Below are 25333 nucleotides of genomic sequence, written 5' to 3'. Positions count from 1 at the left end.
TTCATGAGATTATCCACTAAAGTCTTCTACGTCAGTGTTTTTCAAATCTTGCAGCAGAACCTTGTAATTCATACACAGTTTTCTTCACCTTAGTTTATAACATTCCACATAATGCAATAAGACACTTTGGACAGAAGTCTGGAGAGCTTGTTTCAGACAAAGAATTACTAGAATCCTATTGTATAGGACAGAATATAGGATAGAATACTATTCTGTTATTTTACCAGATTATACAGAACCAGGTTAGTATGTACCAATCCATCTTTAGTAAATACAAGTTGTGATTTGTCCTTATTTTCCAATGAATGTTTTCTTTCATAAAAATTAAAAGATTAGTTTCTTTTTCTTCAAAAATTACTCTTTACTGCACAATCCATGTTGGATAAAACTTGTGTGTCATGATCTTCCTCCAGGTATTGTCTTAGTCCATTTTTAAACTATTCTAAAAATGTGCGAAGTGTCAAGATAAAATATAGCTTCTAGATTTGATCAGTTTGAGCAGCAGCAAAAGAAATTATCATGCAGTCTTGGATTTTTTAAGTTATGTGTACTTCCTGAATTGTGTAAGACATCATAAATTCCCAGTTTACTTACTGACTTAGCTTTACTTTATCTTTCAGCCAAAAACCTCAAACTTCATTTAAGATCTTTCTGAAACATGACCACAGTCAAATGAATGGTTAAACCAAAGAGTGTAATTTACCAACAATTTGCCAAAATAGGCCACATTCCCACTACCCCTTCACACCCACTGCTAACCCTTTTGAAGTTTACCAAGAAAACTTGTTCAAGTTAAGTGTGCCTTTTTGAGATACCCTTGGTTCTCAAAATACTGTACAGCGCTTCTTTCCAAAAAGAAATGATATAGCTGTGTGAGAATAAAGCACTTTTGAGTTTATTAGTAAGCAAGGAGAATGCCAAGCACAAAGAATATATGCTTTTATTATTAGCAAGTGCGGGTAAACCACACCTTGCAGATAGCCAAAAAGGACTACCTCCTCCCCCAGAAGATACCACCCCCCCAAATGTTGGTATGAGATTGCAGTTCTAGAAGACTGGAAGAATGCTAATTTTACATGAATTACTTCAGGAAATTAGAAAATGAGCTAAGTAACTAGAGATTTTCTGGTATTGATACTGGATTGATAATGATAGAAAAGTGAAAAAGTATGAATGCAAATTAAAAATGATTTAAGACAAGAATATCTTAAAGAAATCTTATTCCATTACTTACTAAGTCCAGTTACCTATTGTTTTGCATTTTTAACTTTAGTGCATACTGCACACGTAGGTCTTTACAAAGGCTTTTATTTGCACAATGATAAAAAACATAGCTTATGTGGTATCAATAGAACACACAAGTAAACTAAGAACTGAAAAAAAAAAATCATTTGCACAAGCTGTTATAAACTAATCAAATGGGAACATACGTATCAAGATTTGGTGAAGACAGTCTGAGTATTTTCACATAAAAAAACAAAAAAACCCAGAAGCGGACACAAAACTTGTTGATAATCTTTGCAAAATACAGAGACTGCTGTTTTTACTAGCAGAGTGATAAACAGTAATCTTGCAAGCCAGTCCTTATTGCTTGGTAGCTTACACTCAAAAAATGTGCTTTTTAGTCTAACAAAATGCAGAAAATAAGCCTTTACAAACAAGATATTTCGCTCTTGATTATGTGAGTGAAACTCCCTACTTCATTATGCAGGAAAACTGCTACTCCTACACAGTAGGAAAACTATTTTTCTCCTCGCAGACCATTCCCACTGCAACGCTCATTTGTTCCAAGATCTTTAAGCTAGCCAGCCTCCACCACAAAACCCAGATGTGGCTGCAAGGCTCCTTCACTCTAGGCCATTTCCAACAAGTGGTACAGTCAAGATGCAACAGGCTGTTTTCTTCTGTCCCCTTCAGCCTCTTAAAAATAACCCATGCCAAGGGGGGCAATTATGCTCCCTCACACATTGTTATATATGCCTCACTGCCACATTCTCCCCAGGGCATGTAATACACCAAGTTTCATGCCATTAAAAATGCCACTCTGCTACTATGTACCAATCAGCTAACTTCCCAAACTGAACTGAAAACAAAACCACACAGAGAAATCATGCCTTCAGGCCAGCAGATGGTGCTCAAAAGGGATGGAGTGCAAGGAATTAGGCGGTGCTTGTATGGCCAGCCAGTTCCAGACGGACAAGCATGGAACCATGAGAACACAAACCCCTGCACACCAGAGGACGAGGAATCACTCTGTGGAGAATGTGAATTTATCAGTGCCAACATTGTCAGATGCTAAGCTGAATAAATGAAAGCAGAACAAACAAAAAGCTAAAACAAGCAGCTAGACTGTATTCTTCATCTTCAATCCACTGTCCAAGTACCAACTTCCCACATCAGTAAGGCCTACTTCAAGGTAGGTATCACAAATCTCTCCTCCAGTTAAATAAGCTCCCATTATAGCCTCACTTTCAGGCAACTTTTCATAACCTTCTCTTCTGCCATGTGCCATTTCCTTCTACCCATGCTAACCTGCATCTCCTTTCACCCCAAGAAAGAGGGAGGTATACAAACTCAGCAGCAACACCCCCTCTCCTACCCAAAGACAGCTGACTCCCAGTCTTCTCCTCTTCACAGAATCTACCCAGTATCTCCACACTCAACCAAGGCCAGCCTATCATCATGTCATTCTTGCTCTGCCAGGCCTCGTGTTTTTGATCCAGGCTTTCTCCTGTTGAAACAGATTCATGTTTACAGAGGGACCAATCCATCATCCAGCTGCAGACTCTAGACCTCTGTAGAAATGGGACATATGTGACCCAGTCATAGATAGCAGCTTGGGCATCCAGCAGACAATCTTTGGAGAATCCTCCTGCTATCTTCTAGCAAGTTTAAGTACGTGCTAAGCACGTTTAGGCACCTTACCCTCCCCCACAAAAAGAGATAATACTGTTAGTTTTAGACATAAGCAACAAGGGGCATTTCCTTGAAATATGGTCATCCTCCCAAACTTCAAGTGCTTACTCCAATGCATACAAACAATAGAACTTCTCAGAAAACAGACTGCTAACATATTAATGGAAGCAAAACATTGCATTTACAGAGGTTTTTTTTTAAATTAAAGAAATGGCCTGTTTTCCCTTAAAGTTCTTCCCAAATTTCAGCAAACACCCAGCCAATTAAAACACGTTAATAAAACAAGAATCATACTACATCCTCACTAAAGGTAGAAAAAAGGTATTGATGCTCATACAAGGATAAAAGGAAGAGGAAAAGAAAGGAAGAGAAACTTAGGATGCATGTATTGCTTGTTTCAGGTCCTTGCTTTACAGCAAAGATCTTGCTAAAACATGCTAGCAAGAACACTGAATTAAGATGAACCCTATCGTAAAACACTTTCATTTTAGGTACAGTGTTATAAATCTCTCTCCTGTTTTAAGCTATCCACGAACTTTCTTTATAGGTTGAACAATGCTCCTCTTGTAGTGGCTAGCTTTGCCATGATAACATACAAGAAGTTTAAATACCTTGACTTCCTTTCGCTTGCTGTCTTCATCTGCTTCATGTTCCACCACACCTTGAGTCAGATTAGTGTAGTTTGCTAGTTTATTAAGAAGAGATGATACCATGGGATTGCTATCCATTTCTTCCTGTTGGGATTTTAAGAATAAGGCATTTAAGTCATGAATTTATGATACTATTTCAAACAAACACTAACAGGACAGCCTCGATTCACTTAAATACAGAAATCAGTATGATAAAATACTAGCTGTCTTCAAAAAGACTTCTAAGTCTTTCTAGAAGTTTAATGCAACATGGTTATATTGCAATGTTTAACTGTTTTACACTATCTTACAATATGCAATTTGTAAAGATGGAATATTTAGAACTGTCATCCTTGATTATAATCATGTATTCCTATCACCATACAACAGGCTTTTAGGTTATTGTACTGACAGGCACATGTCATTAGACACAAGCAGGATGCTGGAAAAATCTGCCTAGACAGGGGCTCAAACAGTGCTGTCAGTCATGGCTACTGTTGCAGGCTTACAGATTGTATCTATTTCTAAAACAGATTTGTTGAGAATAATACAGGCACGTACACATATATTACTTGACACACAAGATGTCAGCCCTTCTTTCTTTAACCAAATACCTGCTACAAAACAAAGCATACTAAAACAAATAATATCCAAAAGGATTCCAAGAAAAGCAGAACTAGAGAATGCAGTCAGGTAGGCAAGATTAAACACTGGAAGAAGGACAAGAGATCAGGATCACAAACAGTAAAACATAAGAATTAAGGCATTCGTCTCTACTGAGGCATGCAGTTTATTAGATCATGATAATCATCAGCTAAAAACATGTGAAGAGTAAGACTACAGGAAATGTACTACAAGAGATATGTATTACCAAAAGATTCACCACCACAAAAGAAATGGTGGTGAAGCCAGACTGAAAGGCTTTCAATTGAGTAGATGTTTTGACAGGTGGTCTGTAATCTGAGATATGCAAAAGATGGTCTCAATTACACCATCAACTGAGGATTTAACTTCAGTCAGTATTCAAAATAACTGATGGAAGCATATATTCAAAGGATATTATGAAAAATGGGGGGAGGAAGGGGGAAGCAGTTATGGCCAGTTTAATCAACACCGATGAATACAACAGCTAGCTTGAACATAGTTTTGGACATCTCTAAGAAATAGAGCTTAAAGGAGAGAAATTTAGTGACAAAACTTTACTAGAGTAGTTTTTGTCAAAAAAAAAAAAAGGAAGAAAACCCATAGATGATTAAAAAAAATAGCTGATGATCAGTATTACTTTGATCCTTAGCACAACCTTTGCCAAGACTTAGCCAACAGTAGTAACATACATTATTTCAGTCATGCAGAAGAAGGGAACTGAATGATCATATTCTCTGTGCAAAGACACATGGAAGGAAGAAGGCAGGAGGTAAGAGGAAGACAAGGAAACAGTGGGTAGCATGCAGCAGCAAGATGAACAAGCTTTGTAAAAACCTTGTTTATTGTTAGCAGCAACCAAAGCTGATGCTGCTAAGCATATGAAGCAGAAGAACTCATATTACTAAAGGAACGGTTTCATTATGTTAAAGTAGCACTTAAATATCAATATACTTTTTTCTGCAAGTCATTGTAATTATTCACTGAATTAAACATGCATTAAGTTCGGATTATAAAGTAGATCCTTGCATTATGAATGAGAAATAGCTATATGCTAATTGAACAATACTACTAAGTCACGACCCATCATAGTTTCATAGTTTTGCTGCCTTGAGAAGTCTTTTTTCTCCCCCCCGTTGAACATAATATACTCACTGATGCTCATTAAAACTGGATACTGCTTTGTTACAGCCACCAGCAGGTTTAACTTTCAGCAGGTTTAGCTAACAGTAACTTCTAGATCCTAGCCAAACAATTTTAAATTTAGTAAGGCAGATCTAGCCACAGTAAAGCATGCCAGTATTTATTCTCTTTTCTTATACAGATAAGTTATAAAATATAGAAAAAGTCTAAGCAATTTTTTTTTTAGTTATATCATTCATGTTTGAAAATCCACTGAAATGGGATGTTAGCAGAAACCAGACTGCTGAAAAAAGTTACTAATGCCAGTTTTTTTCCCAACTAAATCCTAACAAGAAAAAACAGGATTTTGCTTGTTTACTTTATCTTCCTACCAAAACCTCAACCCAAGATGAAGCAAGTTCTTTTGCTTTTTTTTTTTTTTTTTTTTTTTTTAATATATACATGACCTTACCTCAAAGAGAGCCATATTCTTTCCTTCGTACAGATTTCCTCTGTCCATATCTGCATTGTTGATAAAAGGGCTACTTTCCCTGGCAATCCCATCCCCTGGTGGAAAAGCACAACAGTTAGAAGAAGGGAGAAGAAGAAAGGAGAGAGAGGAAAAAAAAGCAAGATATACAATAAACATAAAAGGCCTAGCAATACTGAGAACGTTCTTTTAAGAACTGGCTTTAGTAACACTGGAAGCAGCTGCCAAACGTGGTGCCTGAGACTCATATAAATTACCAACCATATACAATTAAAATGGGGGCTAAACAGTGAGGTGATAGAGTTTCCTAATGATACTTCATCATTCAGAATAAGGAGAAGAAGGGCTTTAGAGAGCGACAGCAGCGCCCGCTGTGACTGTGTCTCCAGAGTGCAGGCAGAATCCAGCATGAGGTAACGCGGGGAGCGCGCAACAGCCTCGGGCTTGCCCGCGGGGCCGCAACACTGCCCACCCATGCTCAGCAGGAGGCCCCACACTGCTGAGAGACGCCTGGTAGCCCCATGGAGTCACGAGCTCCAAGTGTGGCAGCAGCCAAGGAGGCAAGCTGAACCCAAGGATTTGCCAGCAAAGGAAGAGACAAAAAAAGAGAGGATCTCGTTAGGTCACTGTGCAAATCCCATCTTGCCTTTGTGTTGAATGCTGTGCCCCTGCCCCTCCCATCTGAGAAAGCATATACTGGAGATGGAGAAGGTTCTAAAAAGGAAACATACTACCAAAGAAATGGAGAAAGCGTCTGCCGAAGGAGTGACTAAGGAAGCTGTGACCAGTCTGCGGGGATGGGACAGGGTGGGGGGAAGCTAACCAAGATGAGAAAGTAGTAGAGGGCTGTAAAATCACATGTGTGTATATACCCATAGCTGTGTGTATACACTGTGTGTACTCTGTATAATACTGTATATTTTATAATATTACATGCAATATATAATTGCATGTTATATCTTTTATCCATCTATATTCTATACATATATGATGAGAGTCTTTCTTGGGAATATTCTCATGCAATAAATCAGTAATAACTGAATTGGTGACAAAGCTCTTTAAAAGAAAGCAACACCACAGACTCATCTGTTACAAAAAAACCCCAACAACATTAACCTTTCTTAGATTCTACATTAAAAACTTGTCCTCCAGTTGGTTCAAAGCCTCAATAAGAAAACAGAAGGAATAACTACCTTGAAAGAGAGAGGCAAATTCAATCTATATTTTTGAAGAGGAGGACAATTTAATAGGCTACACAAGGCATGATGACTTATTTACTGTTAAGAATGATCTATACGATTGCTTATTGCAAAATTGTTAAGCTTCTCCGCTCACGGTTTCAACCAACTGGAAAAACGTAAGCATGTGTTTATCTTGTGCAGATGTCAGGACAAACACCCTTCATTTTGTCTGAGGGGACAGATGGGAAGAAGGGAGTGAATGAGTAAAATAAGAGCCACTTTTCTCTAAAGTGCCCAAGTACTTAATAGACAAGTCTCCACTGAGAAAATATTAGGTAGTTTTAACCATCTGTTCTAATATGATCAGTTAGCTCTTACTGTAATGTATCTTAAAAAAAAAAGTCTCTGCCACAAAAGTTTTAAAAAGTCTTAACAAAGTGCCTACTTTGAGGGCTGAGAAGCTTCCAAGTCCATTGAAAGTCAATGCTTTGTTCAAACAAATTTCATTCTACTTAGGGAAGCTACCCAGCAGGGTCAACAAGCCCTACTCCAGAAAGATTAGCTACAAGAGGCCTGTCGTGATAAGGAACCACCTTCCCGAAAAGCTACAAATCCCTTGAAATACCTAGACTGTAAGGAACCAAGTTATTAATTTTAAAACAATGTTTAAAGTCATTGTTTCCAAAAAGGAAGGGTACATTAGCCTCAAGTCTTCCAATTCATCTAATCAGATTGTAAGGACAGAATTTTTAAGCCCCATACTAAAGATGCTGCTCATGCTCTAACATTTTTTTCTTGGATCCCAGGAGTCAGTTCAAGGAAGCCAGTTTCCGCACATTTAGGGTAATAAATTTACCGCATCCTTTTAGTTTACTTTTCACTTCCAGTTACTTAAACGAAACTAAAGAGTTCCTAAACACATCCAGTTCAGCTGCTTGCTAGTGTTTTAAAAGAAAGCACAGCATGCCACAAACTGCATTTTAAATCTAATGACTTATTTATACTGCCATACCACCAGCAAAAGTTAATGTCCCTTGGAAGTCAAAAGCACTAAGGCACTTGAAAGTGCAGGGATAGTGATTTGGTGTTTTATTTTAAAAAGCTGTGGCAGAAGTTGATAAATAATTCCAATACAATTGATTAGAACATTCAATATTCACATGCACTGTTGAAGTCCGATGGTGAAAAGCAAACCACAAAAACACTAAGCCATTCTTTCAAAGAATTATTATCTTCACACTGCTAGTGGATTCCGTTTAAGCTTTAATCTGGTTTGATGGATGGCACACTCCTTCACTAAGGATAAAAAGAAAAATACAGCTAGTCTAGGGGTAGTAAGAGGTTCCCACTGTTAAGGAAGTTTGGTTTGAAGGGAAAGACCTTGTTATATCAATAGCCTTCCTATATTTTAATAAATCACTTCAATACACTTGAGACAAGTCTCAGTGATCCAGACCGTTGGCACCACAAAAGGAGGAAAGAGGAAAGCAGGAAGCAGACAGCGGAGAAGGGTTTTCATAGCTCTTCTGTCACACAGTTTTCTTCCCTTGGAAGAATCTGCATCCGCCAAGGAAAAAGTTACAGCAGGACACAGTGCTAATATGCACATGCCTGTATTTTAGATTTTTATATTAGGTATGTTCTTATGTTACCGCAACATGGTCTGAAAATCTACTTGTTATAAACCTGCTTTTGACTTACATTTCCTCAGAAAGTCCACCTGAAATTGCACACAGTACAGAGGAAGACAGAACGAGCCTTTGAGGCAACAGCTGAGAGCAACTTTGATCATCCTCTGAATTTAGAAATAGTTCAGGGAATAAATAGGGGATAAACAATCATTAATACTTCAGTGAGATCCCACGACTTGTGTTAACACAAGTTTAAGATCTAGAGATCCTACATTTGTCCTTTGCATTGGTGACTTTCATTTAAGAAACCCAAACTCAGTCATAAATTCACAAGACTACAGAAAGTTAAATAAGCATTATCCATGTATCTCTGCTGGCAGTGTTAAGTATGCTTAGTAGACTTTGAAACTGTGACTGAATCAAATATTTGTACAGAAAGCACCCAGCTAAGCTGTCTATATCCCTTGCTTGGCTATTGCAGAAACTGAAGCCTCTGCTGTCCCAAGGGGGTCCCTGCTTCGGTTCTGCATCACCCTTTCCACACAAGCCTCCAGTTTACAGTTAGAACCCCTACTCTTGTTCCTGGCTGCAGGATCTCACATTTACAGACTGCCCAGCTCACTGTGTAAATCATAGTACTCTGTAGAAATCGCACTATTATTTACTATTCCAGGATGTAATCCAGTGCTCCCTGAAGGCTTCAGCTGTAAGTAGTTCTTGTTCATCACATTTAAAAATAAATGAAGCACAGCACAATCTCTGCAGGATCCTATTACAAGTTACCTGCTAATCAGTTATCAGCCACTGGGGAACTTGTAAGTCTATCAGCAAGGCAGCACCAAATCCAGCACATCACGTTAATTGAGGATGGTTTTTGCTGGTGGTAATTTTACTTTTAAATCAGACGCACACAATACATTTTGCACTGAGCTACCTGCATACTAAACTATAATAACCAGATACATAACCTTGTTAAGTGTCACATCACCTTGCTAGAATGAGACTGACAGTTTGACAAGCTCGTGTATAACTAAATAAGCACCAAATTAGCAAAATTAAGAGTTAAGCACAACAGCATTGATGAGACGCACGCCTGAGAAAGTGAAAACGTTATTCAAGAAAAGCTTTAAAAACCTTGCAGAAATATAAACAGAGATCCGGGTCTACCATTCTTGCAAAGATTATAGTATTAAATTCAGAATTTTCTTTAATACTATACTTATGCGTAAAACTATATTGATTCTATTTTTTTACAGACATATATACACATACACATGTGTATTTATAAAAGAATTTTAAAAGTAGCTGGACTGAGCAAACCAAAGGCTCCTCTAGCCCAATGCCATGTCTACAACAGTGGCTGGACTCAAACTTCTAGAAAAAAGCATAAGAATAGGACATACATACATGATGCTTCCCCCATGTATACTCCTAAAGTCTAATAATCTGAACTTCAGTGGCTTCCTGAGCCAAGTGTGGTTTCTATGTTTGTATTAACCCTCAGCAGATTTTTCTTCCATAAATTCATCCAGCCTCACCTTGCAATTACAGCAGTTTATGCCCCAGGTGCAGACTAAGAAGTTCCAACACTTAATCACACATTAAGTCAAAAATAGTCACTGTTTTTTTAAACGCACCACTGTTAACTTCTTTTCATGCAAAAGGATAAGATAGTGAACAATAAATCCCTCAGGCTTTTTTGATTGTTTTTGTTAAGTTATACCCTTTAGATGGCAGAGGAATGAGATGAAAACTGCATGCAGTTTAAGATGTAGGTAAACCTTCGGTTTACACAGTGACGTAAAGAAAATTTGTTCCCCTTCTTCCCCCTCCATTTCTTTTTGGGTAATCTCCAAGGTCAAGTTTGCTTTTTTGACAGTTCTGGAACTACAACCTCATGCTTTCAGAAAACTGTGCACTTGCCCCGAGATCTCACTCAGGGATTACAGTTAACTCACATGCAATTAGGACTATTTTTCCCTTATATGTATAAATTTACACTTATTTACACCAAATTCCATCTGCCACTTTACACCTCATCTTCGAGTCTCATAAGGTCTCTAATTAGTCACAGACAGCCTTCATCTTCTCCATTCTGTAACACATCTGTATCATATTTTGCAAACCTACGCTGCATTCCCTTCTCCAGATCATTTGTTGAAAATCTTACGTTGAATGGCACAGATCTGTGAGGAGCTCCACTGCAGAACTAGACTATTTACTCTAACCTGTCTTTAACTTTTACCTCTTATTCTTTAATACATATATTAATTCCTCCCTCCTCCCCCCCATTCTCAATGTTGCTTAGTTTCTTTAAAAGTTCTTGATAATGGCACTTGACAAAAACCTTCAGGTTGGGGGGAAGGGGAAACAGGGTGAGGGAAGTATATTAACCCCATCTACCTTTTCCATACTCTGCTGACTCCCCTCAAAAACTAATACTTTTGGGGCAGGAATTTAAAAAAAGATTGTAAAAGGAAACATTTTGTAAAAGTTGTGCTGACTCTTCATGATATAGTACACCTACTCTATTAAAATACCAGCTCCACGAAGCTGTAGCTCCTGCAACACCTGTCCTGGAACGTCTTCTACAAATAAAGCATCATGTTCATTACCACCATGCAGTACAAAAAGTATTAAGTGCTGGTACTGTCACAACATTGGAATTTCCATACTATTAGTCTCAAGCCCTTTTCCATGCCAGTTTGTCTGTCCCATGCTTTTGCTTTGGTACTCAAAAGTCACAGCAACGGCACTTGTATTGTCTTGTCAATAGTGAATTACAGAGGAGCGGCAAAACATGCTGCGCTCTTCTCTGTGCCCTCCCCTCTGCCCCAGCCAGGGCACTTCCCCCCCGTGCCCTCCGAAATCCTGGAGCAAAGCTGTTGCACATTTGGACACCAGAAGGCAGCCTTGGCACATCAAGCACTATCTTGGCTGGAATAAACCAGAACTAGATCCCAGCCCCCCAAGCAGATGAGACTAGAGACATTCCTGGAGAAATTCCTATGACTCTCCATAGCTCCCTTGGCCAAAAGGTTCCATGGTATCACAATGCTTACTGGTATCATGACACAGAAGCAGCATACTATCATACAAGATCCAGAAGAGTGCCAATAGCCCATTAAGACTCTTGAATTAATTCCACAATCCACAGAAAAACTGCTGATGCTTTTGTCCACAACTATTGCTTTTATCTAGTGTATATTCTTCTACGCTTATTCTCTGCCTTTCGTTTTTCTGACTTGTACTAAAGTCTTTCTTCATATGCTTGTATTGCCATATCAACAGCTACTTGGATTTGTTCTACCAGGAATGTTTGGAGCAAAACGCCTCTAGCAAGATTAAGACCTTACAGACGCTTTAAAGACAAATCTTGTCAAATATACCTAACAGACTTCAAATAAAAGAACATAAAACTTAGGTTTCCTATTCTTCAAACCCTTCATTAGGGTTTTCAACGGATACTGCACCTATTTTAAAGCTTTAAGAGTCTTCAAAATAGCAATACCAGTCTCTCACTACCAGACTCCACAGAAATCTCCTCTTTTATACTTAAACTGTCTCTTTTCTTACTTTACCAATGCTTGTCACATTGTCCTATTACCTGACACATTCCCACCTGATTAGCATATCTGTCTTTAAGCTCCTTTTTAGGATCAAAGCTGAAAAAGATTGCAAAAATGCATTGATGAATACTCTCTCTCCTGCTCTTTGGTCACTAGTCCCACAATTATAAAGGAGTATGCTTAGAAATACAGCATGCCTTACAAACACGTAACTCCAATTGAAATGCATCACGCTATCCAATAGAAAGAACTAATCTTACGACCCCAACACACAGCTAGCAGCTATGATGAGACTAACAAAAATAAACAACTGTTCCATTCTTTAGCCTGTCCCCATCTCAAACCAGGCATTTGTTAGAAAACCAGAACAGAACAAAGCCATGATTTATACTTTTCAGGAATGCTGTACAAACCACCTCTAACACATCAAGCGGAGCAGAGCAAATTGAAAAACTAGCTCAGTTTTTTCCACTAGGGAAACACAGCAAATATAAACAGATACCTCATTCCACTAGCAAGTCCAAAGCCATTTCCAGCTTTATATTTTAACCCTATTCCCTTAAATTCTATGTAGAAGCTTAAGATAATCAGATAAGCCAATTTCAAAGATGCCTGAGAGAAAGGTTAACTAAAACTCCTCTCAGGTGTGGAGAAGAGTTTAACAAATATTAAAACTGATAAACTCCTAATGTAGTTTTAGACACTCCTCTAATTGGCACACGTCTCCTGGAATCCAGTTAAAGCTTCTGCACTTCAAAGTCCGTACTTATCACTGCTGGATTTGTGAATGGATTTCAAGTTGAGAGTGTACATGCAAGAGCTTATGTCTGGACCAGACTAGTAGTCCACTCAAGCTAGTATTTCATCTTGGATCACTGTTGCTATTAGAAGATCCGTAAGAGAAGTAAAATAAAACAAAACCATTTATGCGTTTGATCTAGTATAACTTTTCCTGCATCTTACAACACAAAGCTGTTGATGAGATGCTCCATTCCACCCAAGGCCTAAGCTCTAGAAATAAATTTGGGATTTTTCTCCTCTGAATATGTACTTTTTTTGTTATTGTTAAATCAGCTAAGGAACATTCACACACAACAGCACAATTCTGCTCTCACTAACAGACTAGCAGGCAAACTCTCACCATGACTAACCTACTTTTCCCAGAAACCTACCTGATAGTTTCTTTGTTGATAGGACTCGCAAAGATCCCTCCTCCTAATTTCTACAGTTTCCTCAAACACTGATGTTGGCATAGCTATATTCACGTGGGGATTACCTGCAAAAAATTATCACTTTTTTTTTTTCCCCGTCCAAGATGTACAGCTCCAAGCAGAGAAACAGCAGGGACAGTATGAAGGATGTCTCTTGAATCTGGGACACAATATTCAAACTGTCCAGCAGATGATCAGTGTGCCCCCCCCCACAAGCATATCTGCCTTTTTTTTAATTTCTTAGATTTGAGAAAGCAATAGTGATTTTCATTTGCAATCATTTCCAGCAGATTCTGCTAAGGAGTGCTTTAGTCCTTTCCAATACTGTTATTTATTACCAGAGTTATTACCAGAGTTGCCCGTAAACCCCACGTTTGTGGGACAACCCCCTGTGCATGGATGTTTGCCTCAAGACACGCAGACAGCACCATGCCCATCATCTCACTACTGTCTTAGCACTGTGCACCTGACCTACATACAAAGCATCGCCCCCCCAGGCCATTCTTCTTGCAGCTGCCAGCCAGACTTCCACAAGCCACTTCCAGACAAGCAACAATTAATCCAGACTGGCAATGCTGTCCAGGCCTCTCTAGCATAGTTATCAGAGAAGAAACATTAGGTGCCGTATCATCTCAGGCCCCAAATAACGCACCAGTTTTCCAATACCAGACAGTGTAACCTACACTTACCATCCCAAACTGGCCCTGCATGGTGCCACCCCCAAATTCATGGCCAATGCCATCAAATCATTTCTCATTTATGTTTCCAGACATTAAACAAAACATGCACTGGAAGTCAGTTTGCAGATCACATAAACATGCACCACAATGCAAAGGGTCAGTCATAAAAAGGAGAAGAAAGCACTTTTTAAAATTCACATTCCTCAAGTTCCCGAAAGAGCAGCAGTCCTCACAAACATGGGCAAGTAGGATACTTTAAGGCACATGAACAGTTAAAATATTTCTAAACTGATCCAAGGGACAGTCCATGTTAAACAGTGTTAGATCGAGCCAACGGTATAGATTATGATCAATTTAAACTGGCAGAAAACACCTTTCCCCATTTCACTGCCCTCCTGCGCTTGGCACTCACCTGCTCCCACCCGGCTCTGTCTGCTCACAGCCTGGGTTATCACAGGCTCGCTGGGCAGCAGGGGCAGGTCGATACTGGCCAAACTGGGGGAAGAACAGCTGCGATTTTGTTTTCATTTTTGCTGCTAATTTTAGTCCAGGTGTTCAGTGCACTAACACTTGTGCTGTCACGCAGGAGAGGGCATCAGGATGGGAATGAACAGTTGGGGCGAGCATGACCTCTTCTTTCCACTGATATCAGTTCTCACAAAACTAAGGTTAGTCTTCCCCCCAGCCCTCACACTCTAAATTAGAATATTTAGAATATGAAAAAAAATGTTACAGATGTCTTATATGCAGGAAAGTGGTCATTTAAGTGATCCTGAATTTGTGCTAGGAAACTTGTTCAAGAGATTAAGGACCAAAACATTACAACATCTAATCTGATTTCCTGCCTTTCCACAGTATTTCTTTCCTGCATTAGATTCTCTAACTTTGAGAAAACACACTTAGGCTCAAGCAATGTATTTCTTGATGTTTTCAGAATTAAGAAAAACACTCTTTATTATGATTAAGATCTTTCCATTAACTAAACCTTAAAGAAATTGTGACTTATTTCTAAATTAAATTTGTCTCTTTTTAAGTTTCTAGCCATAAGCCCCTAGTATACCTTCTAAATTTAATCACTTGCACCAAGCATTTTCTATCTGTGAAAGCACCTGTACTTCAATCAAGTCACCTCAAACTGCCTTTTAAAAAATTAGATCAGCTAAGCTCACTTTAAGATACTTTCCTAACCTTCAATCACTTTTGAGGCAGTATTCTCCATCCTCTTCAATTTTCAAGATATGCAAAACAAATTTCATGCTCTAAAACCAAATACAGTATTCTAACATTGCCTTACCCACACTATTTACAGAGGTATAATCGCCTCTCTGCTCCAAGGATCAAGTTAGTCCTCTTTGCCACAGCATTAAACCAAGCTCATGATATTCTATTCCAGGCTGACCCCTAAATCCTCTCCAGGTTCACTGCTTCCTCACTACATCTATTATTTACTGCTCAAATTCAAGTACTGCTCCTATGTGCCTTTGTATTCAAAAACATTTTGTCCAGACGTAACCTTGCTAAATGGGGTTTATCTCATCTGTCACACTGCAACAGTTTAACAGTTTTCACATCAACCTAATAAATAGAAGCAAGGTCTTCTATGGCAAATAAATAAATAAATAAATCTAAAAGGTGTTCAGAGAAATGGGAACTATCTAAGAAACTTCTGAATCACATGAACACAAATACAACACCTTGGCTTTGATAAAATATAACTGTTCTCTAAGTAACTAAATACAGGCGTAGGCTTTTGTTTTAAGGGATACTGAAATCTGTCAAACTAAAAAGCTTTGCTCCCCAGGGGAAGTTTCTAACTTTATACAGTATGGTCTAAAGGAGAATGCAATTGGCAAATAACTAATACTTCACAGAGAAGTCCTAACCTTTGACAGTTTTCAAAGGGCAACACTTAGTTGCAGTCTACATACGTTAAAGTATTTCTAATAAAAGCTACAGTAACATTTTCATGAAGTTGGTATTGGCTCACGTTAAGAGCCAAACACCACGAACTAAGCATGTAAAGATAAGATCCTGTTTGTACAATAAGTGTTTACTGTCTAGGTACTTTTACCTTCAAATGTTTTTTTAAATTTAAAGTCACTTGAACGGAAATTTAGAAATGGCAAAGCCAAGAAAACTTACTGTGGCAAGAACTGTAACACTATCCTCTCCACCATGCATATTTACTCCCTGTATGTCCAAATTCTTGGTTAGCAGGCAATTAAAGAAAATTCAGACAACCTTAATTTTGAATTTCTTATCCCTCTCACTCCAAAAATATACAGACGTATTCTTCAGAGCTCTAAAAAAATGAACCAGAGTTTTCAAAAGCAATTACCTAGCTTTAATTCAAATTGCGAAGAGACAACAACAACCTTCTTTGAACACATCTCACCTAGGATAACTTTTGCATGGGATGGGTTTAAGCATTCAGTACAATCTTCTTTACAAAAAATTAAATTTGTGAACCAAATAACATCCATATATTTTAACTATAGCACTAATCTATCCTCTTGCTTTATTTTTTTAAATCAATAACTTAAGTAAAATGTGCTAGTTATCTTGAAAAGCAGAACAAGATTACTTAAATTCTGTGTATGTAGTTAAGCTCCCTTTACATAACAGAGGATTCTAATACTGCACCCACCTTGTCAACATCACTAAGTTTTAATTTGTCTGTACTTAGGCTACTATTACAATCAAGCACAGTGTACTTCTAATGAAAATACACTGTTAATACAGCTGAAAGTATAGGCCTTGCTATTTCAGTAAAATAGTCATTAGATCCATAATATTTTGTTTTAAAGAGACTCACCTTGCTTTGGCCCACTTTCTTTATAATCTTGTTCTTTCATAATTAAGGGGGAAAACAAAACAAAACAAAACCCTACCCAAACCACTCCACTCCACTGATCCTTCAGATATCAGGAAGCGAAACAAGAAACTGACAGTTGTCTCATCCCCGCTTTGTGTAAGATCTCAAATCCTGTTTCTTACTCATATTGGATTAATCCTAGAGCAAGTCATTAAGGCTTCGTGCAGTTTGAAACATGCACGTGACACAGCCAAACTGCCTGAAAGTGGCAGAAATCTCCAAACAGAAATAAGCTGGAGGATTTCTATCAGCAATAAACATCATGTTTAGTGAAAAGAGCCGGACCGACTTATTAAAATTCAATGTCTTTACCTAACAATAGAGTTGAAAGTTTTCTTTTCATCAAATAAATTCATTTTAAAAATATTTCGATTAAGCAGGTCAGTATACACAGGCAACAAAATCTATTCCAGAGGTTGATCTCCTATTTGGTAAGCTAATATTAGGTATCAAGTACACACTAGCAGTTCTTAAACATGTTATTAACAGCATGGGTGCTAAACCTTGATTTTCTGTGGAAAGAGTTTGCACTAATTGTACTTAAGATGTAACAGTTTAAAATTACTTTAAAATATAATTCTACTAACTCTGCAAATACTCTTTATATTCGAAGTATATCCCCTCCCAAAAAATCTGCTTTAAGATTGACACCATAAAACTAGGACCCTAAGTTGGTAGCTCTCTTAGTTCTCTTTCAGATTTGATATTTTATTGTTTTTATGCATTGCATATATTCTATACACTAGCCTTATACAACCTCATACAGACCATTTCAGTTTTACTAAATGGATGTTAAATACTTAGAACAGATTAGTTCCTGTGGTCAAATCTGAGTCACATCTGAAATCTACTTTTCTCTGCAACTGTAACACCTATGCCACAAGCTTAGGCACAGCACGATTGCCTGCAGAAAGGCTGGAGGTGCCTTCCATGCCCATTCCCTAAAGCGCCGCCTCCTTCTAACACCAGCTCTGATACCTGCTCAGCTCCTCCAGGAGCTGCTTTAACTCACTGATGCTGCAAAGAAATGGTCTCCTGGCCCTTCCCGTTTTGATTTTTTTCCTGGACTGTCTCTTGTGCCGTATTAGCAAAATAAAGCAGCTTGTAGAGCATCAGCTGGGGGCTTACACAAAGCAAGTGAATTCAGGAGAGGAAGGAAAATAAAATTAAGGAAAAAAAAAAGAGAGAAAAGAAAAGGCCTGTCCCCTGATCAACAGACTTAGGCCAATACATCGTTTGTTCTACTGTTAAGTCCTAGTAACACGCTCTGAGGACACCTCCCCAGGTAACAGAGCCAAGTTTGGGCAGGTTTTCAAGGAATGTTTTAAGTCTTCCTTTCTGAAGCTAAAAGGACAACATGCAAGCTTCCCATTCCTCAAGATGGAAATAATCTGCTAAAATTTATTCTCTTTAAAGAGTGACCTTGTGGGAAGATGCTTTGAATTTTAAAGGGAACAAACTTATGTTCCCCTTGTTAGGGAATAAGAAACAGAATCAGTTTTTCATTTCTTCTTGCAGAAAGAGAAAGGGATCTCTACTATTCTTTGGCAGATAAACATGCCTCTTCCAAAATAAAAGTTTTTGTAAAGCAGAAAGAGAGTCCATGTTCACCAGGCAACATATTTTGATAAGAAACTTGAGGGCAGGGGGGAAAAAAATCCTCAAAACTTTCCCATTCAGAAAATAAAAGTCACCAATTAATCCTAATTATTTCATTATCCTTGCTTCAGCAGCTATTTTCTGAGTCAACCTGTAAAACAACAGTGTAGTTTGAAGATGCAGGAAAAAAAATTAATTCTATATTTGCTGCAGGGAGGGGGAAGCGCTGTTCTCCTGCAGTGAACCAATTCAAGGAAATAAAACGATCTGGTTTTCCTGTTTCCTGCTGGTTTGGCTCCCTGAACCAGTTCACAATTAAAAGCACTGGAGAGAATAAAACTACTTTCAGCAGCAGCTAGAAAGATCAGCTATGCTGTAACATCAAACTATATCCCTTATTAAAAGCAGCCCTTATATTGCTCACCTGTGAACTTTTAACATGTGAGTCACAGTAAGAGTCATTTTTAAAATGACAACATAACAAAACATTATCAGCAAAACTCTTACAAAAAACAGTTAAAAAACACAGTTACACCATAAGACCTTTATTCAGCATAATCTCCAAATGAGAGAGTCAGGTTTTCAATAATAAAAAGATCAAAATATCTTAGTAACAATATTTTCATTACAGGACCATGGAAGTTAAAATTTTGAGGGTTGATGGCATTACATCTGACGTACCCCTCTCCTGGAATATTCTGTTTCAGGACTAGAATTACTCATATTCAGCTCTTTGGCAGTAAGTACTATAAAGGAACGTTAGCACTTATCTCATATGGAATCAATAGAATTCACACAGAAATGGAGTAAAAATAATAATTTGCTGTCTGTTTCAGCAGTATGTTTCTCTCTTTCACGAAAGACTCTTGCAGCAGTCTGAAAGAAGTCTTTAAAACAGTTTAAAAATTCAAAGTGACCATTTACTATACAGCAAAGTTACTTAGTTTTTTTGTTTTTTAATCCTTAACTCTGCCTCTTCTATTCCCCTCATTTTCCTTGGAGCTTGCAATAGCCAACAGAAATCACCTGCATTCACAGTGACACAAGTAGCTATGTTAAACAGTGAAAGATTCAATTAGAGCATCTTGGTAGAGGTAGGCACAAAACCTAAGGTGACTGGGGCAGCCAAAGCCCCTCAGAGTAAAATAAATCCCTCTGCCTAATCCTTGTGCCTGCAATCAAAGGTCAGATATGCAGTTAGCCACAGCAGGAGTGGCATTTTCCATTCCAACACCGCATTACACAATAGGATACTCTGGGAAAGAACCAGTGTGCCTTCTGGAAGGGGAGATCCTGTCTCGCAAACCTGCAAGAGTTTTCTGGAGGTATCAGCAAGCATACGGATTAGGGAAATCCAGTTTATACAGTCTGCAGAGATCTCCAGAAGGCTTTTGAAAGAGTCCTTCCCCAAAGGCTGATAAAGAAATAGAGCAGCCATAGATTAAAAGGGAAGGTCTTACACGAAGCCATAGGTAAATAACTGAGTAAGAAAAGAGAAGATAAAGGGCAACACTATATTGTCTACTCTCAGGGAGGTGCTGTTCCCTATATTAGAGGAAAAAAAAAGGGGGGAGGGGGAAGGCAAGCAGTAAGGTGTCAGTCTGAGACTATTTCAGGTTATTTCGGGTAGTTAATACACAGGCCAACTGAAGAACTGCACAGGATCTCTGAGACTAAATGCATATTAAAGCAACAGGCCAAAAAAAAAAAAAAAAGAAAGAAATTTAAGAGTAGAGATATACATACATGGAAGAACACAATCCAAAGCCAGTGAGGCTCCAAGCTGACCATTACCACTCAGGAACAAGATCCTTTGCTTATGATTGTTTCATAAAAACACCAGATCAATATATGCTTTTCAAATCACAGTCTGAACATTCAGAACAATAAGGAAAAAAATAACTATAGAAGCCCTCATGAGGCAAAGGTATAAAGCCATGGTTCGTTCACACCTTGAAGGTCACATGCAGTTCTGGAACTCCCCCAATTCAAAATGAATGGAAGTGGAAAGCGTTCAGAGAAAGACAGTACAGCCAGAAGCATGCAATGGCTTCGACATAAGGAATGGCTAAATAAGTCTTCAGTTTGGAAAAAGATGACTGTGTTGAGATGGGACTAGAATAGAGGTTTATAAGATCATGAGTGATCTGGAGAGGGACTGGCAAGAATTAGCTTAGTTTGATGTTTCTAATCAGGTGACTGGTTCAGAAAAAAGTAAGTCTATATATAAAAAAGGTGATTTGCCACTGAGCTGAAGAACTTACTGCCACAAATGCTGTGATGCCAAAAGTACATGTCAGTTCCAGGGAAGACTGCACAAGAGAATGGAAGAGAAATCCCCTGAGTGTATTCTAAATACAAGTTTAGAATTTGATCTACAGATCTAAATTCACAGAAATTTGGCGGGGGGGGGGGTGGGGTGTGTGTGGAAATTAACTTCATAGAAGCCTCTTCTGTTTCTGGGTGACAAATGGTAGGAGTCTGGGAGAGCAGGTGGAAATAGTATCAGGTTTGCCAGCTTACGTTCCCACGCATATCCCTTGACATCAGGCTTTGGCCAGTACTGGAAACACTGTGGACGCAACTGACCAAGCACACCAACAGGGCAGAGAAGGATACCCATAATATATGGAAATAAAAAAAAAAAATAAAGTCATCAACTTGCATGTTTTGGTGTTCATCCCATTACAGTTTCTTCTGTCTTCTGAAGGGGAATACAAAAACATAACACGGTATTTTTTCTGTGCCGTAAGTTTTGAACCACAGACCATATGTAGACCGGTTCTGTGTCCAAGCAGAAGTTGATTGAGAATATGGTACAGCTGGCAGCAAGATTAGCCTTTGTCTTCTCTCCACTGCATATATAGATGTTTGCCTCAGCTATTTCCTGGTTTTGACAGATTTACCTAACAAGAAAATCAAAATGAGACCAGAATCTCTCAAACCTTCATCCATTATTCTCTGCAACTGACTTCTCCGTCTCTTTTTTTTCTACCAGTTACTAGCTCCTGACCACCCTTGTCTTCTAGTGTATTACAAAGCACATTTAATGACACAGGCACATATAAATTCCTCATGTTACTTTGCACATATCTGAGACAGCAGGCTCCCACCCTCAACTATACTGAGGAGTCCAAACATTAAGTTGGACCCTGCACCTCTGCTCTTCACCAGCGCTACTTTGGCCAGTGCTCTAGTTCAGCCAAATAGCCACTCACCCAAGCTTTCCACACCTTCACACATGAAGGAGCAGCACATAACCAGAAAATACAAGGCTAGCATTTCAGATGTTAATGATGGAGTGAAAAGTATGGAGCAATAACCTCTTGGTTTACCCCATTCTTGCAAACAAGACGAGTATCAGATGAGAATCTGTGTAGGGTAAGAAGTGCAGGGAATAACTGATCAACAACTTGGTAATAAATCACCAGAACTATTCGACTGCTGATCTGATGGCTAAACAGCATGCAGGATTGGAGGGGGGGGGAGGGAAAGAGGGGCAGGGAATTATTTAACAAAGCACTAGTTCAGTCAAGGTAATTTGAGGACAATTACTTTGTTTTTAAGCCAGGCAATTCAATCAAAACTGATAAATTTCTAGACAGCCTAAACAAGAAGAACAAAGTTACATGCTGAGCTCTATATGTTAAGCAGGACCCACTGGGGAAGGTCCCGCTCCCACCACTGCTCAGCTGCACAGATCAGTCACCCTCCTCCTACCTCAAGACAACCCCAGCGATTCTCAGACTTTTTGCAGCACTCATTCACCTCACTAACTCCAAAGCAGTGGAAGCCTGTTTTTCCTCTGCAAGAGTTGAGTTTTCTGCTGGTTTAGCATGTTAAACCAGCTCAGTGAAGTGTCTGACAAGCACCAGGGTCAAGTGCCCAAGAAGGGAAGGGAGCTGGGGGGATGGAGAGGAGTGCTTCTTCCTACCCTCTGCCCAAGGCTGGAAACAGAAAAGCAAGCACTGCCCTCAAGCAGCAGGCCATTAGATGGGTTTAACCACAATGATGTTTAGCAGCACTAATATTTTAGTATTCATTAAAGTTTTCAAAAGAATGAATCAGGAGAGCTATTTGACTATACAGCTGTAATCTAATAATTTCTGTGCGTTACAGGTCTACATACCACAGACATCCATATAACACCTGAGGCAACATTAAGTATGTTGTTCCTTTCCCAAGCCTCTCTATGGCTAGAGCATTTCATCTCTGTTAGTTAACTCTGAGCTCTCAGAATATATCCTGTTTTCAAGTCAAGGCTTCCTCTAGTCAGTGCTTTCCCTTCTACTCCCTATTTTAGAGCTACATTAAGAAGGGAGAAAAGTAAAAAATTAAAAAATAAAATAATCATACCTATGTCCATCTTTTCAAGCAATGGAGCTCTACAACTGTAGAAGACTTAAATTTACTTTGCAAGTAAGTGTTAGCCTGCACAAATCCTACTTAACTACATGAAAAACTAAGAATTCTTACAATTTTAAAGGTTAGAAACAAACCACTATAAAAATGCTAGTTCCACTCTCCCCCCCAGCCTTCCAGAAGTTATATATACACACCTGGTTTAACAAGTCACATCCAACTATAACTGTTTACGTGTTCAGTATTTTGAGATACCATAAGGCTTAACATCATACTCCACACCAGTCTGACTAACTCTTCACTGAAGCATCTACCAATAAGGAACGCTGCCTAGACAGTACTCATTCAGTACTCCTGCCATGTTTCAGAAATTCACTTTTTTCCACCCCTTACCAAGCCAATATGAGAATCAAGCCACCACTACAGTTCATATTATTTGGTTTGGTTTTCCTATTTCATTTGATTTTGGGGGGAAAAAAAAATTACACTTGAATACATTGAAGAAAATGCAACTGTATATGGTATATACCTTTTTTTGGTAGGTGGGGGATTGGGAAGGAAGCTCTGAATAAAAGCTTTGTCAGCTTCGGGTTTTACTAGATCATCTTCTCAAAGAATCTTTATGCAAAACCAGACCAAAATAAGGTAATCCATTAGAATTTGTCAGACACTTGTTTTTATCTTTTTATGTTCACACCCCACATCGCTTGGCATTATCCTTACTACTTATGCGTACTGCCAAAAGGAGAAACCGCCATTACCAGGAACGGTCTTTTACAACACCTGCCCTTTCCAGACGCGACCATTCAACAGCTGGAAAAGCAGCATGAAGAGCGTGTGTCAACGGCAACGGGGCGCCCAGAACGGAGCGCCCGAGGCCGCCGGCGCCCGGTGAGCGATGCGGCTCCCGGGGCGCGGCCTCGCGGGGGCCGCCGCGTCCCCGGCGGGCGGAACTCGCCGCGCCAGCCGGGGCGCGCACCTGGAGCACGGCGGCACGGGTTGCGCTGCGCTGCCCTCCCGCCCCTCCGGGCAGCGCCGGCGGGACGCGGCTCTGGGGCAAAGGCACCGCTCTTCCGCGCCGTCCGCGTCCCGCTCACGCCCCCGCGGCGGCAGCTGCCCCGGCGGCACTTCCTCGTTTCGGCCCGCGGCGGCTGCGGGGCACGCCGAGACTTTCGCCCTCGACGCCTCCCACCTGGACAGGTGGGCGCCGAGCCGCCCGCCGAGGGCAGCGCGGGCCCCCAGGGACCCCTGGCGCCAGCGGCCTCCCTCCGCCGCCCCGGCCCAGGTGCCCGGCGCCTCCCCGCCCCCCGCTCACCGGCGCCGCACTCCTTCTCCTCGTCCTCCTCCGCCTCCTGCTGCCGCCGCCCGTCGCGCTCTGGCGGGCCCCGCTCCTCGCCCTGTGCCTCCACCGGCACCACAGTGAAGTTGGTCGGCATGGCTGGCCGCCGGCGGCCTGCTCGCTCGCGGCCCCGGGAGGCGCTGCTGCCGCCGCCGCCGCCGCCTCCTGCGCGGCGAGCTGGGCGCTACCGCCTTCCTCACGTGAGGGCCATTTCCTCACGCAGCGGGGGGCGGTGGCCGGCGCCGAGCCACCTCCTCCGCTCCGCGCCCCTCCCCGCGCGGCGGCGAGCGCGGGGCGCGGTCCGCAGCGCAGCGCAGCAGCGCGGGGGGGGGCCGGGCCGGGGGTCCCACCCGGCCTCCCCGCGCGGCAGGCGGCGGCGGCGGCGGCGGCGGCGGCGGGAGGTGCTGTGACTAGCTCGGATTCACACGCACGCCACTTCCCTGCGTGCGTGCTTGCCCGCTGCGGCCCGCCAGGCACTGGAGAGGTTTCCTCTGCCCTGGTCAGATCGTGCCTCGCCAGTGTCCTTGCAGCGCTCCGGCTACCCGGTGGCTGCTACTTGGAGCCTGGCAGGCAGAAACCCTCTTCCAAAGGAAAGCAGAGCCAGGCTCAGGGTCCTGACCCTCCAGGTCTGAAGGGGGTGACCAGCATCCAGCAGGCCCCAGCAGGAGCTTTGCAGGCCCCCTTCAGGATGAGTGGAGGAGAAAGCCCTCTGTGCACCTTGAGACCACCAGGGGATGAAGGTGGTTTCCCAAAACCTGCTCCCCTGTACAGCAGCTGTGGGTTGCAGGTAACCATGCTTCATGATCCAGGCTAGAGTCAGCCTGTCAGCTCAGACCTGGCATGAAGCTGATCCCAAGAGACAGCAGGGATCAGCAGTGTATCCAAAAATCAGCATTAATGATGTGGCATTAGCAATGAGCGATAGCTCTTGGTTACCCCAAGCATCTTTCCCAGAGCAGGACTGTGCCTTCTCCACCCCAACATGTCCATCTGTATCCATGCCTTTTGGAAGGAGACTCTGATGGGTTTGTGGGTCCCCCCTGCCTCAGTGGAGTGGATGACGTCTCAACACTACAGCCTCTCCCAT

The 25333-nt window shown here is 40.7% G+C and overlaps 1 protein-coding gene across 5 annotated transcripts in view; it reads right to left on the bottom strand.

Annotated features, from left to right (window-relative positions):
* SLC12A7 (solute carrier family 12 member 7) overlaps positions 1-24385 on the bottom strand; it is a 74283-nt gene extending 49898 nt beyond the window's left edge. For 3 of the 5 annotated variants that reach the window (XR_010883387.1, XR_010883388.1, XM_067291050.1), the window contains exons 1-3: positions 24223-24385; positions 5782-5876; positions 3528-3650 (exon numbers count right to left, since the gene is read on the bottom strand). Coding sequence is in view for 3 of the 5 variants with exons in the window: in XM_067291050.1 (XP_067147151.1) it covers positions 3528-3650; positions 5782-5876; positions 24223-24343 (339 nt within the window). In the remaining 2 variants the exon portion in view is untranslated. Of the gene's footprint in view, positions 1-3527; positions 3651-5781; positions 5877-21210; positions 21249-24222 lie in introns of those variants that run through there. The other 2 variants (XM_067291048.1, XM_067291049.1) reach the window with 2 other exon arrangements.
* Positions 24386-25333: the final 948 nt, after the last annotated feature.

The sequence above is a fragment of the Apteryx mantelli genome, chromosome 2 (assembly GCF_036417845.1).
Source record: "Apteryx mantelli isolate bAptMan1 chromosome 2, bAptMan1.hap1, whole genome shotgun sequence".
In the NCBI taxonomy this organism is placed as follows: Eukaryota; Metazoa; Chordata; class Aves; order Apterygiformes; family Apterygidae; genus Apteryx; species Apteryx mantelli.
This window is presented reverse-complemented; position numbering and strand designations above follow the sequence as displayed.